Source organism: Sarcophilus harrisii, chromosome 3 (genome assembly GCF_902635505.1).
Source record: "Sarcophilus harrisii chromosome 3, mSarHar1.11, whole genome shotgun sequence".
Taxonomy (NCBI): Eukaryota; Metazoa; Chordata; class Mammalia; order Dasyuromorphia; family Dasyuridae; genus Sarcophilus; species Sarcophilus harrisii.
In genome coordinates, this window is record NC_045428.1 from 16685641 (window position 1) to 16702643 (window position 17003).

The following is a 17003-nucleotide window of genomic DNA, read 5'->3' on the forward strand; positions in this document are numbered from 1 at the left end:
TGAAATACAAGTGGACTTTTTTAGACAGCTATTAAATTTTCTTCAGTATGTTTACCAATAATAACATGAGAGTTTTAAAAAATTGTACTGTTATAAGGTAAATTTTGCACGTTTTTAATTTTTGCTGATTGTTATAATATCATTGAGGGGCTGCCTTTTGTTTTATTGCATTATCTGTGTTCCTTAAAAGAGTCCTGTGAAATCAGTATTTAAAATGAACTACAAAACTTTTTTTTAGCATGATTGTGGGATTTTGAATTCAGAGCTGATCCCAGGAGGATACTTATATAGTTCGGCATCTAGCTAGGAGATAGCTTCTGCTGTCCCCGCCCAAGCATCTCCACACTCTGGGCCTGCAGCCTCCCAGGGGGTTTCTTAAAGCTCAGGCTGCCCTACCATGAACTACCAGGGCTTCCCTGGGCATCTGGTGGGCAAGGCAGTTTGCCTTTGTGCCTTGGGGGGGGGGGAATCTACATGACAAACCTAGAAAACAAGGATGTACTCTCAACTCTCGGTCTGGGGGAACAGGCTCCCTCCTGCCTTTCTCTCTGTCCACGGGGTCCTCAGAAGGCCAAGCGTTTCCCTCCTCCCCCCCATCTCCCAGCTCTGGGCCCTTGTCTTCTGCCTGGGCCAGACCATCTCTGTCTGCTGCTTTCCGGGCTCAGCTCCAATGGGGGCCAAGTCTCTCCAGACCCCTCGGCTGCCAGGGTTGCTGAGGTCACTCTGTCCTTTCCATTGTGTTTGGGGGTTTCTTGGCAAATCACTGACTTGTTTGCTGCTCCCTCTTTAGCTCATTTTTACAGATGAGGAACTGAGAGAGCTGGTTCAGGGATAGCTTAGGCTCACATGGCTGATTGGTGCTCGAGTCTGGGCTGCACCACCAGTGGCAGGCTCCCCTCCCCAGACTGTCGGGCATCTTGTAGGACAGCACTGGGACTCAGAGATATGTCTCATCTCCCACTTTAGAGGTCAGGGGCAGAAGGGCTCTTGGCAGAAGCCTTTATGCCTCAGAGGCCTGGCCTGGAGGGAGCAAACCAGTCTGCCCCTTAGAAAAAGAGTAAGGTTTTAGTCTTTGGATAACTTTGTCAGCGTAACTGCTTTACTCTGTAATCCTGTGTGTTTTACTTTATACATTGAAAATCATGATTCTGAGGAGAGAGCCACCTGCTTCATTGGACTGACTGCCAGAGGAGGCTCCTTGAGGTGCTACACTGGGGCAGCGGCTACAGAGGGCTGCCTGGGCCTCCTTCCTTTGGGCCTCCTTCTCTTCTGATCATTCGTGTCTTGGGAGATTCCTTTTGGAAAGAGCGTTGGAAGAAAGGCTTGTTTCAAGTTCTATTCTGCTTCTAACGCTTTCCTATTCAGTGCTATAGGTAGTTTCTTAAAACTGGAAATGGCAGAGAAGGTGCTAACCTAACATAGTAGAGTTACTTTAACGGGTACCCTCATGCCAGTGAAATCACAGCTCCAATCACTGTTCCTATCTCCAAATTAAATATGGTACTTTGCACAAATCAAGATAAGTGCCAGTAGGTAATAAGCTGCAAGATATCTCTCCCCCCACCATGGGGGTCTCTCTTTTTATGTCACCTATATTTTTTCTGTTCTCTAGAAATCAGGGTGTTTATTTGATTAATAGCCATCAGTGCTAAAAGAAGATTGGTGTTAAGATGCATCTTTGTGTCAGAAATAGTTGTTTCAGAAATAACTGAAAGTATGCATGATTTTCCAAGTTTAAGTTATTCCTCATCCTTGATTTGGCCTTCTTCCTATTCTGTTCTAGACCCAGTTCCCTACATATATTTACTCATAGCTCATCAAAGTGGATTTCCTTTCCATTTTAAGTTGTGGTATGGATAACAGACGTTTTTAATCTATTTGTTTTTCCTTCATGAATTGTTAGGCCAGTATATTGTAAGTAGCTTCATATCTTATTGAGAAATCCCTGAAGTATTTTAGGACATGATGCAGTCAGCATGGTATTAATATTACAAAATACTTAGGAACTTTTCCCTTTAAGTCTTGCTTAAATCAGTGTTCTGTAATTTTTCTGTAGGTTATAATTATAGTTTATTATTATGGCAGCAAATACTGATATTTCAATTAAAATGCTTCTAAAATAAATATTACCTGTATCATGTCAACATCTCAGTCATTAGACCTTAAGTATGCTTTCACATATGCGAGTAAAGACCACACATGTGGTCTTTACTACCAAATTCTAAAATTGCACTCATGATCTATTGACAATAACTTTAATTATGTCACAGCCATTAAGATATGAGAAAGAAATATATGAATGGAAAATGACATTAGATATAGACTATGCTTTTCCCTTATCTCACAATGAGGAAAATGAGATGATTATAGAAGTATTAACTTGGTGATCTTCCTAGATAATTTGTGGTTGTTGAGTTGTTTCAGTTGGATCTGATTCTTCATGACCCTATTTGAGTTTTGGGGGGCAAAGATCCCAGAGTGGTTTGCCATATCCTTCTCCAGCTCATTTTACAGATGAGGAAACTGAGGCAAACAGTGACTTGCCCAAAGTCACACAGCTTTGAACTCATGAAGATGAATCTCTCTGATTCCAAATCTAGTGCTCAATACAATGCATCCCATAGCTGCCCCTTTCTTAATTACTATGAAATAAGTGTGTTATATGGAATATACACACATACATATACAAATTTATATACATACTTGCATGCTCACACATATATGTATGTGTACATATATAATCAGTGGGCTTTATGCAGTCTTAGTAGCCCAAAGAATCTCGTATCTTCTGTCCTTAAATGGCATATTTATTAAAGGACTAAATGGTATATCTATTAAAGACACTATTTCTAAGGTTTTAATGTTTAAACATCAAACATTTTAGTTTAATATTAATTTTCATGAATTATACATTCTTGATATAAGTAATTGTTGGTATAGTCACTCAAATGCTTAAGGGCTATTGATAATTTAAAAATAAGCACTGTTTATTTGAGGCAGGAGTTGACAATATGCCCAAGGGGCAAATCCAGTCTGCAAGTTGTTTTTGTATAATCCATGAGATAAAAATGGTTTTTAGCTACACAAAAACAATCTGCAAATAGGAGTTGGCCCCCAGATTAGGTTTTGCTGACACCTGATTGAAGGGAGTAATGTGCCTGAGAAATCATTTTATTTGGACTGTTTAAGACATGAGATGAAAAGATATAACTCTAGTGAACTTTACTACAACTCAATTAAACATACATTTTTCAAGTTATGTTAAGTTATGTAAATCAAAAAAAAGTTAAAATGGAGAAATGATTTAGATTTAAAGGGTGATATCATAAATAACTTAGGAGAGCATGAGAAATTGTGCCAGTCAGAATTACGGGTAAGGAAGAGTTTATGTCCAAATAAGAGATCGAGAATATCAAGTAAAGTAAAATGAATAATTTTGATTGCATTAAATTAAAAGGTTTTTTTTTTTTAAACAAAATTAATGCAGCCAAGATTAAAAGAAAAACAGGAAACATAAGGGGAAAATGTACAGCAATTCTGTGATAAAGGTCTCATTTCTCAACTATATTAGGAAAAAGTCAAATTTATTTTTTTTAGAAATAAGCCATTCCCTAATGGTCATAGGATATAAATAGGCAGTTTTCAGAAGAAGTCAAAGCTATCTAATGTTATATAGAAAGTTCCAAATCATTATTGTTTAGCAAAGTACAAATTAAAACAATTCTTTTTTTTTTTTTTTTTTAATTAAAACAATTCTTTAGAATACCTTACATCTATCAGATTGGCTAACATGACAGAAAAGGAAAATGACAAATACTGGCAGGGATATGAAAAGAACTGGGATGCTACTGTTGTTGAGTTTTGAATTGATCCAACAATTACAGAGAACAATTTGCAACTACTCTCAAAGGACTATAAAATACCCTTTGACCCAGCAGTAGTACTACTAACTCTATATCTCAAAGAGATAAAAGAAAAGGAAAAAGGACTTACATGTGCAAAAATATTTGTAGCAGCTCTTTTTGAAGTGACAAAGATTTGGAAATAGAGGGAATTTATTCTCCCAACAAATAGCTAATGGCTAAACAAAATAAGTACATGATTGTGATAGAATACTATTATGCTAGAAGAAATGACACATCCAGGATAGTTTCACAGTAACTTGGAAAGACTTTTGTGAACTGATGCAAAGTGAAGTGAGCCAAACCAGGACAATATTGTAGGAATAAGAGAAATACTGCCATGATCTATTCTGAAAGACTTAGCCAGTGAGCCAAGATAATTCCAAGAAACTCGGAATATAAAGTATTATCCATCTCCAGAGAGACAACTGAAGAACTCTGAGTACATATTGAAGCATGCTTTTTTAAACTTCATTTTTTTCTTATCCATCATGCAAGCAATTACTCCTATAAACTTGGGGCAGACTCTTCTACAAATACATAAAGGACCAGTGTGAACAGTACATAGAAACTTAGATTGTACTAAGAAGTAAACATACCCCTAGAGGAAGAATATATTTACTGTAACTCATGCCTCCAAGTTCTGTTGGGCACAATAAGAGTTCAACATAATTTTTCATCTCTTTAATCTATGATTAGATTTCTTCTCCACTGCCAGAAGGCACATACCTTGAAGCTGTTTTTTGCTCTTTAAGAGTCTTTGCACGCCTTTCTAGGTACTCCATGATGGACTCTTGTTTCCTACAGGACAGATAATTTTATTATATCATGGCCAAGTCGGGGAAGGAGAGGACCCTCCCACTGCCCTCTGACAGAGGTGTAGGGCTCATAATCCACAAGGCATCCTGCCTCAAATGTGCTTCAACTGTTTCCAGGACTGACAAGCTTAGCTGTTTAAAAAGGTCTCAAGAGCATTACCAGTCTTTAACCAGCTAACATCCAGTTGCCCTCCTATTCTATTCTGGAAAACAATTTTACAATTGATAAAGGGATAAAAAACTCATAAACATGACTTTGCGTTTGATTTTAACATATTAATACTTCTTTAATTTATCATCTACTCCTTAGTTTTTGTGATTATGCTAACTTTTGTGGAGAAAGAGAGAGAAGAATCAACTTTGCTTTACTACTAGAGTTCTATAGTAATTTAAAATTCCACAGCAAATTAGAGACATTGCTACATATTACCAACAAATTCCAACAGAAAAAAAAAGATAAATTGCATTTAAAATAACTACAGACAATATAAAATAATTGAGTCTATCTGTTGAGACAGACTTAAGAGCTATATGAACAAAATTATAAAACTTTTCACATAAAGTCATATCTAAACAATTGGAAAACTATTGGTTGCTTATGGATAGATTAAGTCAATATAATAAAAATGTCAATTCTACCGAAATTAATTTACTTAGAACTACCACAATTATTTACAGAACTAGAAAAAATAACAAAATTCATCTGGCAGAACTGAAGGGCAAGAGTATCAAGAGAAGCATTTTCTTTTAATCTGAAGGAAGATAGTCTAGTTTTACTAACTACAAAGCAGTAATCATCAAAACAGTTTGATTTTAGCTAATAGAATAACATGATCGATCAGTAAGATAGATTAATTATACAATAATAAATGAATAATAATCTAGTGTTTTATAAATGGAAAGAGCCAAACTGTTGGGATAAGAGCTCATTATTTGACAAAACTGAGAAAACTAGAAAGCCCATTTGGCAGAAAATAGGTATGGACTAACTACTCACACATAATACTAAGATAAAATGAAAACAGATACACGATTTAGACATAAAAAGTGATACCATAAGCAGATTAGGGGAGCATGGAATAATTTACCTGTCAGATCTAAGAAGGGGAGAACTTATGACCAAATAAGAGATAGAGAGCTTTACAGGATGTAAAGTAGATTCTTTTTTATTACATTAAATTATTTTTGCACAAACAAAACAAATACACTCAAGATGAGAAGAAATTAGAAAGCTGGAAATTTGATAGTATTAGAGTCACATTTATAAGAATGCAAGTCCTTCCACAGTTGATAAATGATCAAAGGATATCACAAAGCAATTTTTAGATGAAATAATCAAAGTTATCTATAGTCGTATTTTAAAAATGCTCTAAATCACAATTGGTTAGAGAAGTGTAAATTATAATAATTTTGAGATGATACCTCACACTTGAGATTGGCTAGCATGATAAAAAAAAGAAAATGGCAAATATTGGAGAGAATGTGGGAAAATTGGGACACTAATGCAGTATTCATAGAGTTGTGAACTGATCCAATCATACTAGAGAGCAATTTGGAACTTTGCCATACGATATATGAAATTGTATATATCCTTTAACCATCAGTACCACTACTAGATCTGTCCCCTCCCAAAAAAAAAAAAAAAAAAAGATGGCAGGAGCAAGGGTGAGAGGCAAAACGGGAAAAGACATATATTTTCTCCTTATCTGTCTGTCTCTATAAACATACATATACATACAAACACACTCAAACATTTTTCCACACACATACATATTCAGCTATTTTTGTGATGTCACACAAGTAGAAATTGAGGGGATGCCCATAATTTGAGGAATGGGTTGTGGAATATGATTTTGATGGAATATTATTGTGCTATAAGAAAAGATGAGCAAGATGCTTTCAGACAAACCTGCAAAGACTTACATGAACTGATGTAAATTGAAGTTAACCAAACCAGAACAGTTTAGCTACTAACAGCATTATTGTATGATGATCAGCTGTGAAAGACTTAGCTATTTTCAGCAATACATCACAGTGATTCAATACAATTCTGAAAGACCTATGATAAAAAATGCTGTCCAATGTATACATATATTGTATTTAACTTAATACTTTAACATATTTAACATGTATTAGTCAGCTTGCCATCTGGGGGAGGGGGTGGGGGAAAGGAGGGGAAAAATTGGAACAAAAGATTTGGCAATTGGCAATGCTGAAAAATTACCCATGCATATAACTTGTAAATAAAAAGCTATAATTAAAAAAAAAAAAATGCTGTTCACCTCCAGAGAAAGAATGCAGATAGAAACATACTCTCTCCTTTTTTTTTTTTTTTAACTTACTTTTTCTACTTAATTTTGGAGGTTTTTTGGTCTCTGCTTTCTTTTACAAGTTGATTAATATGGAAATGTATTTTGCATGGTGGCACATTTATAACCTATATGCAGTTGATTATTTTGTCATTGGGGGCAAGGCAAGGAGAGATTAGGAAGGGTGGGGAGAGAATGTAATTGAAAAAATAAAATACTCTTTTAAAAAAAGTTTCAATACCTCCTTATTGCCTCTTGAATGAAATGTAGCTACCCCTATGAAGCATTTCAAAGTTTCCAGATATGTCTGTGGACTCTCTTTGCAGTGTAATTGACATTATTTCCCTTTGCTCTGATCTAGCCTTAATGGCCGATTCTGTGACCTTGCACATGCTTAGAATATGCTCCATGTTCACTTTACTCCTTGGAATCACTCATGACATTCAAGGCTTTAGTTCTTGGATCCGTTCCTTATTCCCCAACTTGTTTTTAATCTTCTCGCCTCACTTACTTGAAATTTTCTCTATATATATTTTGTTGTTGCAAGTTGTTCCCCTCTAGCAAAATATCAACTCCCTAAAGATACCTGTCTTTAATTTCTGTGCAGACAGCTTGCAGAGTCTCTAATATATACATAATAGTGCATATTGGATAGAATTGAATAGACTTTAGTAAGAATTGGGGTTCTGCCACTTAATAGCTGGGAAACTTGGGTCCCCAAACTTGAGGATGCTAAAAACCTAGCCTGCCTGTGTTCACTCAGAGTGTTGTGAAAAGCAGATGAAATAACTGGATCTTTACAGATTGTGAATAACCTTATAAAAATATTAACTATTATATATCAATCCTTTTTGCTACTGTCTTTCTCACTCATCACTAATTATTCATACTTCTCTTTCTCTTTTATTTATCTTATCCTCTTTTTTATTTTTAAACATTTCCAGCTCTTTTCTTTATTCCCTCCTTTCCTAGTTTCTGTCTTTTCAGCCTAATAATTTTTCTCTTCTCTTCATTGCATATAATGTAGAAATAAAATTCTCTAAAACTATTTATCATATTTGTTGAATAAAGTGTTGAATAAAGTGTTATATTCTCTTTTCTTTCTTTCTAAATGGGAAAAGCCTTTATATGTCAAGGCTAAATTGGGTTACATTTTAATCCCATCTAAAAAGTCCTAATATTGGCCATTGACCTCTGCACTCTGTGTCAGTGTTTCTGATTTATTATACCAATATGGCTAAGTTTCTTGATGAGCCTATAAAGAATTGCTCTTAATTAATATTCTAGTGAAATTTTCACTAATTCAACTCATTTTAAAGTGGTGTGGGAGAAATATGTGTGTTATTGGAAGAGAATTTGCCATGAGAGTCCCTAACCCTAAGGCCAAGGAAATGTTTTATTTTATACATAATATATGTATTTGTATTAATTTGGAAGCATTGCATTAGAGCTATAAAAGAAGAATGATTGGACAGATTAGAAATCAAGTTGCTGCCAATACTTCTTAAATGTGACTTATACCAGTCTTATTTCTGGGCTTAATTTAAGACGAGACTATCAGTTATGATGAATTGGGAAGTGGTTTTGTGATTTGAACTAATGTCTACTGAAGAAACAGTAGTTGATCACCTCTATCATTTTTAGTTATTACGTAAGCCAATTATTGAATCAAGATCTCCAGAAGTGAAAGGCAGATGAATTCTTTAATTCTTCATACACACATATACACACACACACGTGCGCGCGCACATACACATGCACACACACATATATATGTTTATGTACAAAAAGAGAGGAGGAGGGGGGAGAGACAGAGGGAAGAGGAGGGGGGAGAGATAGAAAGAAGAAGGAGGAGAGGGACACAAAGAGAGAAAGAAGGTGGCGGGAGAGACAGAGAGAAGGTGGGGGGGGTGGAGACAGAGAGAGAGAGAGGAAGAGGTGGGAGAGACAGAGAGAGAGAGAGACAGAAAGACCATGACATCAGGAAAGTAAGTCCATAACATGCAAATGAACTGGTTTAAAGGAAGGGAAGACTTGGCAAGGTCACTTGCCTCACTTTCCCCTCCAGAGCCATCTGACTCCAATAGCCAGATATGGATGGACGACTAGAGATGGCCTTGACAGATAATGTTTTTTAATAGGAAAAAATAAAAAGATACAAACTTTTCTGGTGCAATGGATAGCACCTCATGTCTGGAGTTAGAAAGACCCAAGTTCAAATGTGGCTCCAGATTCTACCAGCGATCCTCTCTCTGGGTATAGATGGCTCTCTCAATCACAAGATCATTGGAACTGGCCCAGTTCCCAGTAGGACCTGAGTGTGGATCACAACATCACATTTTCACTTTTTGTTGTTTGCTTGCTTTTTCCTTATTTTTTCCTGTTTGATTTGACTTTTCTTGTACAGCAAGATAATTGTATAAATATATATGCATAGACTGGATTTAACATACATTTCTACCATGTTTAACATATATTGGAATACTTGCCATCAAGAGGAAGGAGTATGGGAAGGGAGGAGGAATTAGAACACAAGGTTTTGCAAGGGTTAATTTTGAAAAATTACTCATGCCTATGTTTTAAAGATAAAAAGCTTTAATTAAAAAAAAAAAAGCCACGTCCCTCAGAGTTGATCACATAATCTTGTTACTGTGTACAATGTTCTCTTGGTTCTACTCATTTCACTCAGTTCATATAAGTCTTTACAGGCTTTTCTGGAATCAGCCTGCTGTTGTTTCTTATAGAACAATCATAGGGAATCCCTCTTAAGGAAGACACTGATAGGGTGACCAAGCTGAGGTGGTGGAGTAGCAGAAAACAGTATATTGAGCTCTGCCAACTCCCAACTCTTTCCCTTGGAAAAAGGACAAATCCTGATAAAATAAAAGAAAAATACACAATGAATTGTTTCTTTTCAAGCCTCGATCATCATGGAGATAGAGAAGTGGGGGGGCACAGGAGGTAGGCTCCAGCCAAACGTGTTAGATTCCATAGGGATCTTGCCAGCATCTAGCAAGAGGCTATGTCTCAGGGAAGGAGGTCCCGACCCCATTCCAGAAACCGGCAAGAATGGGGCCCATCTAGCAGCTGTGCCCTTCATTGCCCCTTACCAGGCCACAGATGTCAGGAAAACTGGAGAGGATTTGTGCCCAAGGCATAGTGAGGAAAAAATATAGACTATACCTAGAGAGGAGAGAGTACAGATGCAGGCAGCAGCCCTGTGAGTTGGGAGTGCAGGAAGCACAGATCAGAGGAGAGATGACCTAGGATTGCTGCAGCAGCCTATTGCCAATCAGAACCAAACCCAGAACTTGCAGAGCTCAGAGCAGGGGGCAGCTGTCAGACTTTGCTCTGGGTCAGGCCACTTTGGGAACATTGAAAACTTGCAGATCCTAAGCCTGAACCATCCTTGGGATTTTGGAATAAGGCATTACTCACTCCCCAAAGAAAGCAGCATATTAGAGCCAGCCCAAACATTCCAGAAGTTTTTAGAACCCAGTCCTGACATGAAGTTCAAAGTCAAAAAATAGGGGAAAAATGGAAAAGAAATGAGAACTACGGAAGAAAGAATTGAAAAGAAAATTTACACTTAGCACAAGAAATCCCAAACTGTTAACCAAGCAGCAAAATCCCTGAAAATAGAAAGGACCAAATAGAAGCCAAAGACTCCAAGACATGATAAGGAATACTTTTTTTAAGTCAAAAGGTGGAAAAAAATAGAAGAAAAATATAAAATATCTCATAGCAAAAGCAACTGACCTGGAAAATAGAACAAGGAGAGAAACCCTAAAAACCATGGGGGTTTACTTGACTTCCATGATCAAAAAGGTGGGTAGAGAGGGAAGATGGAAATAAGCACATAGTGTCTACTCTATGCAAAGTACTATACTGAATACCTTACAACTATTATGTCATTTAATTAAATATGTCATTATTATAATATTTCAAGAAATCTTAAAACTATCCAAATCTCTTTGAATCAGAGGGCAAATTGGAAATCATCTTTTCCTGAAAATAAAACTCCAAAATGAAAACTTTATTAACAAACTCTAAGCTTCCAAGACAAAGATTATTTTTAAAAAACTACAGACAACCAGAAAGATTTCTAGTTTCTTGTGAGGGACCAGTAACAATTACGCACAATTTTGCAACAACTATTTGAAGGAGTAGACAGGTAAGAATGCAATATTTCATATGGCAAAAAGTACATACTTGCTTCCAAGAATAACTAACTCTTCCAAACTTACTATAATCTTACAGGGAGAAGGAAATTAATCATTAATGAAATGGAGGTTTTTCAAGTCTTGTAAAAAGGCTAGAGCTATGTAGAATCATTGAAGTTTAAACATGAATCAAGAGATTTTTTAAAAAGTAAACATAAGTAAACAAGTATTAGGGATCCAGTCCCTTCAAATATAGTAAGATGATTCATGTGTCCCCTCTAAACCCTGCCTTCCTCAGAGGTCAGAGAAGGAATCTAATTAAACAATGTTTAGGATTGGATGTTTTACCTATCTTTATAATCTTAAATGAAAAATGGTTGGAGAAGGAATGAAGACTACACTTGATTTTACTCAACAGCAAGATAGTCGGAAAAAGGAAGAAGAGAAAGTTCAAGGGAAGGGTTGATTAAGAGATCAGTCCTAAGCAAAATGAATTCTAATTAAGGATATAAAAAATAATTTATTGCTTTTTTTGAGATAGCAAAGAAAAAGAATTTGAGGGAGTGCCTATAAATTGAGGAATGGCTGAACAGGTTATGGTATGTAAATGTGATGGGTTACTCTTATGTTTTAACAAATGATGAAGGGGACAGTTTCAAAGAAACTTAGGAAGATGCATAGAAACTGGTGTGGACTGAAGGGAGCAGACCCAAGAGAAGAATTTATACAATGACAACAATATTTGAAACAACTTTGGAAGAACTAACTAGGTGTTCTGATTGGTACAGTGATCAACGACAATTAATAATGAAACCTGCCCCCTATTTCTTGATAGAAGTTGAAGATTTGAATTGTAGCGTGAGACATCTGTTTGGGAGCATGGCCAATGCAGAAAGTTGTTTTCCTTAACTATACATATTTGTTAACTGTAATTTTTTTTTCATTCATTCTCCCTCGAGGGGTGGAAAGTGATAGAAAGTAAAAACAATTCTTTGCTGATTGAAAAAATATATGTGCGTGTGTATATGTAAATATTTGACACTCAAATCTGTTAGTGACATTAACAGATATATTATGGACCCTAATTTATATTAATAATTACATAGAAAGGGACACTAATAGATTTGAGTGTGCCCATAGGAAGGGCTACCATGAATGGAGAAGAACTTTTAGTATATGCCATTTGAGGATCAACTGAGGAAATTTGGTATGTTCAGCTAGAAGAACAGACCCAGGAAGGACATGCTGACTGTTCTTGAAGGATTGTCTTGTTGAAGAGATGTGAGACTTGTTCTGTTTGCTCCAAAGATGGAACCAGAGTGTTGAAAAGGAAACAGATTTAATTTGGGGATCCAGAGCCTCTTCTTAATCATCCAAGAAGGTCGAGCACGTGGTTGCAGGAGGCAGCACTGCTCTTCCTTAGAGCTACTCAGGTAGAAGCAGGATGGCTGCTGGTCCCCTAGTCCTGTCTGGGGTGTGTGTGCTGGAGTATGCTTCTAATGCTCAGCTGCCCTGTGTCTGCAGTAAAGCTATGATGTTAAGGGCAAGGACTTGGTGACCATAGGGCCAAAAGAGTATAAAGGGCAAGAAGAAGAGACTGTGAGAGATTAAATTGTGAGAATCCGTTTCCTAAATGATCTCAAACATGTGAATGAGATTCATAAAAAGAAAGATTGCTGGCCGTATGCTAATTATGATTAACCTCATCATCTCGCTAACTCTCAATCTCTATCATCACTATTCCCCTTCTTGGGTTCTATGGTCTGCAGCATTTTCTTGATTTACTTCTATTCTTTTCCTACATCTGTTACATAAAACTTTTGTACTTTTCCTAATTTTTTTTACCTTCTTTGTCTGGTGCCTTCTCTGTTTGGTAAATTAGTTTATCTTTTGTTCCTTTTTGTTTGAGGTGACCATAAAGCAAATAATCTTCTCAAGTCTATTATTTCCTTCTGTTTATCTTATCTCTCTATTTGCTGATTTATGCACATATTTTCTTTGCCATTAGAATATAAGTTCTTTGAGACCAGAGACTAGGTTTGCAGTTTCTTTATATTTCTGGTACTTAGCACCATGTTTGGCCCATATTAAGCCCTTAATAAATGTTCATATTACAAAATTATTTTTCAAAAATAAATGAGGAAATGGAACCAAACACACATAGGCAAAATATAGCAGAGTTTCAGCAACAATATAAAAAAAATTAAAGTTTATCTTTATACCAGATATGATTGCTAGAACATCATAGGATCCTAGATTTTTATTTAGAGGGAAACTTATAGATCATCTACTTGAAATCCTTCATTTTAAAGTGTGGAGACTCATTCTAAAACTTTAATAAAGAATTATAAGTGATTATTGTTCATCATTGACATTTATGATGTTGTGAATGTTGTTGAAAGTATTCTAGAACTTTTGTTTCTCCAAGCAATACAATAAGTATTATATTACAAAAATTAAAGGTTGAAAAGATGCCCATAAATTGAGGAATAGTTGAACAAAGTTGTGATATATGATTGTGATGAAATATCTTATTGTGCTATGAGAAATGATGAAGACAGTGGTTTCAGAGAAACCTGGAAAGACTTATACGAACTGATGCTGAATGAAATGAGTGGAACTAGGAGAACAATCTACATAGCAATAGCAGTATTATAAAAGATAATAAATTTTGAAAGACTTAGAGGCTCTGATCAATACAATGATCAAACACAATTCTGAAGGACTCATGATAAAACAAGCTATTCACATGCAGCTAAAGAGCTGATGGACTTCGAAAGCTCATTGAATTTTTTTGCCTGTCTTTTTCTAGCTTTTTTTAAAAACATGGCTAATGAAGAAATTTGTTTTGTATGACTGTACATATTTATTAAAAAAAAAAAAGTCATTGTTGCAATTGTTCAGAACGAAGATACCTACCCAAATTGACTACTCAGGAGTCGCTCCAAGTGAAGTGCAGAAAATTTATTACAATCTTGAGAAGTAGGCCATCCTATTCTGTGAGCTGAAAGGACAGTAAAGATGCTCACAACAAGAGGGCCAATCCTTTGAGAGTGCTCACAGTTTTTAAACATTTCAGACAAAGAACCCCCAAAATCCCACCCTCTATATGTTGTGATTGGTTACATAAGTCTATATTCCCCTATTTGGTTAGTGGAATGCAGTAGATAAGATGATGGTATAGTTTCTCTGACCCTTTTTTGGACAATGAAATGTAGTTCAGTCCTTATCTAAAATCATGCGACTCTGGAGAAGCTGAAACTGAGGCCTCAAGGCTTCAACTAACTTAGCTAACAGTCATTGATCAATATGTGCTTAATCTGTAATTTCTTCACCTTTTCCACACAGAATTTTAGTAAAAACTTTTGAATACATATGTGTGTATGTATATATCTATATGTGATGTTTTTCCTTTTTAATATATACTTTAAAAGACTGAAATGATTTCTTGCCTATTATTGATAGTTTTGTATTTAGTCATTTGTTTATTTTATTTTTTAATTAAATCTTTTTATTTACTGAGCATATGCATGGGTAATTTTTCCAACATTGACTTGCATAACTTTTCATTGCAAATTTTCCCTTTCTTCCTCCCACTCCCTCCCCTATCAGGCAGGTAAATTTGTTTATTTTATATCTGTGGAATCAAAATAAGGAGATTTGAGTATAAATGGAATATATTCTCTATTTGTGATGTAATTCAGCATCAGCATGTCATGGATCTGTATTTTCTCTACAGTGATACTATTCATAGAGTATAATATATTTCTAAAAACATCATTTAAAGGATAGCTAGGTGGCTCAGATAATAGAGTACCAGCCCTGAAATCAAGGAGGTCCTGAGTTCAAATCTGCCCTCAGAAACTTAATACTTCCTAGCTGTGTGATCCTGGGCAAGTCACTTAACCCCAGTTGCCTCAGGGGGAAAAAAAAAACTCCATTCATTTGATATGTTAAATACTTTTATATAATGTATTTAGGGTGATATGAAAAATGTAGTAATAGATTAATTCTTTTAGGGTTATTTTAAAGTTGCCTTTGATATCCACAATTCAAAAATGAAATTTGAAAGTGATATATGTATACAATATAATACAAAACATTTTAAAATAAGTTATTTTATTTATTTATAAAATTATACACATTACTTTAGCTCCAGTCTCTCCTTTGAGTCAGAAATGTTTAAGACTGAACCTAATTTCCAGTTTGTTTACCTGTGACAATTGATTATGTTGGCCCTATTTGAATATTCAGCTTTCTTAGAAATGTTGCCACTTATTGGGGATTTTTTCTTGAAGATATATAAAATTATTTTCCATGTGTAATTTCACTGATTAAATGCACAATTTTCTTCTGTCAAAAATTCTTTTTGTCACAGCACTCTAGAATCATGTTTCAGAATTCTTTATCTGTAAAATGAAAATCACAACAAAAACACGTATCTAAAAATAATACAAATTTATGTAGGATAAAAGTAACTTTAAAACTCACATTTATGTTAATACTTTTACCCTTAGAATGTAGTAGATAGTTTATGATAGTCTCCCCATTGTAGCTGGGTTGTTTTGTTTTTTGTTTCACAACAAACCAAATTGGCAAAGAAAATTAGCTTATCTTTTTGAAAGGATTGTTTGTCACAGATGGCAACAATGGAGCAATTACTTTCATCTCTAAAAATTTCCATGTTTAATTTTTTGCTGACATGTTTGTCAATTAATTTTGAAAAAAATCTTTTTGGACTTCAAGGATAAATTGTTTCAGAAATTGAACAGCATGCTTTTTTGAAGAACTCTTCTTCACTTTAAATTAAAATTTTAATTCTGAGTTTATTAGCTTATTCTGCCATATGAGTTCCATGTTCGATTTTTTTTTTGTAGAATGTTATCAAAACTGGGCTGAGCAGTGCTGCATCCTTTTCAGTGTTAGAATAGAACTGACACAGTAGTTAGTGAAGCCATTCTTATGTGTGCCATTTGTCAGTGAATATAAAGGGTATAATTTCTAATTTCTTCTCTTCACATATCTCACCCAAATACATTTAGAATACAGAAATTCATAGCACTTTAAATTTGCCTTGCTACTTTTATTTGACTGTTTGAATTTTCAAACACTATCTTGACTTGTTTCAACAATTTGCAACAATTTCATGTAATAATTGAAATTATGAATTTGTTGTTTAGATCTTCCTCTTGTCTCATTAAGGTCTCGTTATAATCACTTAAAAATATATTGATCTTGCCTAAAGACTGAACCCTGAGTAAATAATAATGTGATAAGAACAGAGATTTTGTATCCAAAAGAAAATATACATTGGTGAAAATTAAAAGTAAAATTCTGTTTGTTCAAGTGAGAGAAAGTTGATAGAGATACTATGTATTTTTAGAAATAGGCAAGTAAAGATTACAAGTGAAATTGCTGGAGGTTTATGACACTCAAATAGAAAGCTCTGTCTCTGTTCCTGATAGATAAATGTTTTTCTGCTTTATTTCATAGCCACCTGCTGAGCAAGCCAAAGCTAGACTGCAACTGGTCCTCGAAGCTGCTGGTAAGTATTGATAACAATCTTTATTGAGTAAAAAAAGAAAAGAAAAAATAAATTGGGCCAGTATTGTATTTTAAATGCTGATCCTGAAATCAATGCTTTGCAAAGACCCTTCTCCCATCCAATCCCAAATTTAGGCTCACCGCTACCCCCACCCTCACCCCCAAACAGCCATGATGCAGATCTTAGAAGAATAGTCTAGATAGTTGCTAAAATCATATCGTCTGTTTTTGTTGGGATACAACCTTACCAAGTTGTATGTTTTTTAA

General features: G+C 35.2%; 1 protein-coding gene across 3 annotated transcripts in view; it reads left to right on the top strand.

Annotated features, from left to right (window-relative positions):
* RSRC1 (arginine and serine rich coiled-coil 1) overlaps positions 1-17003 on the top strand; it is a 344747-nt gene that overhangs the window by 189493 nt on the left and 138251 nt on the right. For all 3 annotated transcript variants that reach the window (XM_031957568.1, XM_031957571.1, XM_031957570.1), the window contains exon 6: positions 16686-16737. In XM_031957568.1, coding sequence (XP_031813428.1) covers positions 16686-16737 — 52 coding nt within the window. The remainder of the gene's footprint in view (positions 1-16685; positions 16738-17003) is intronic.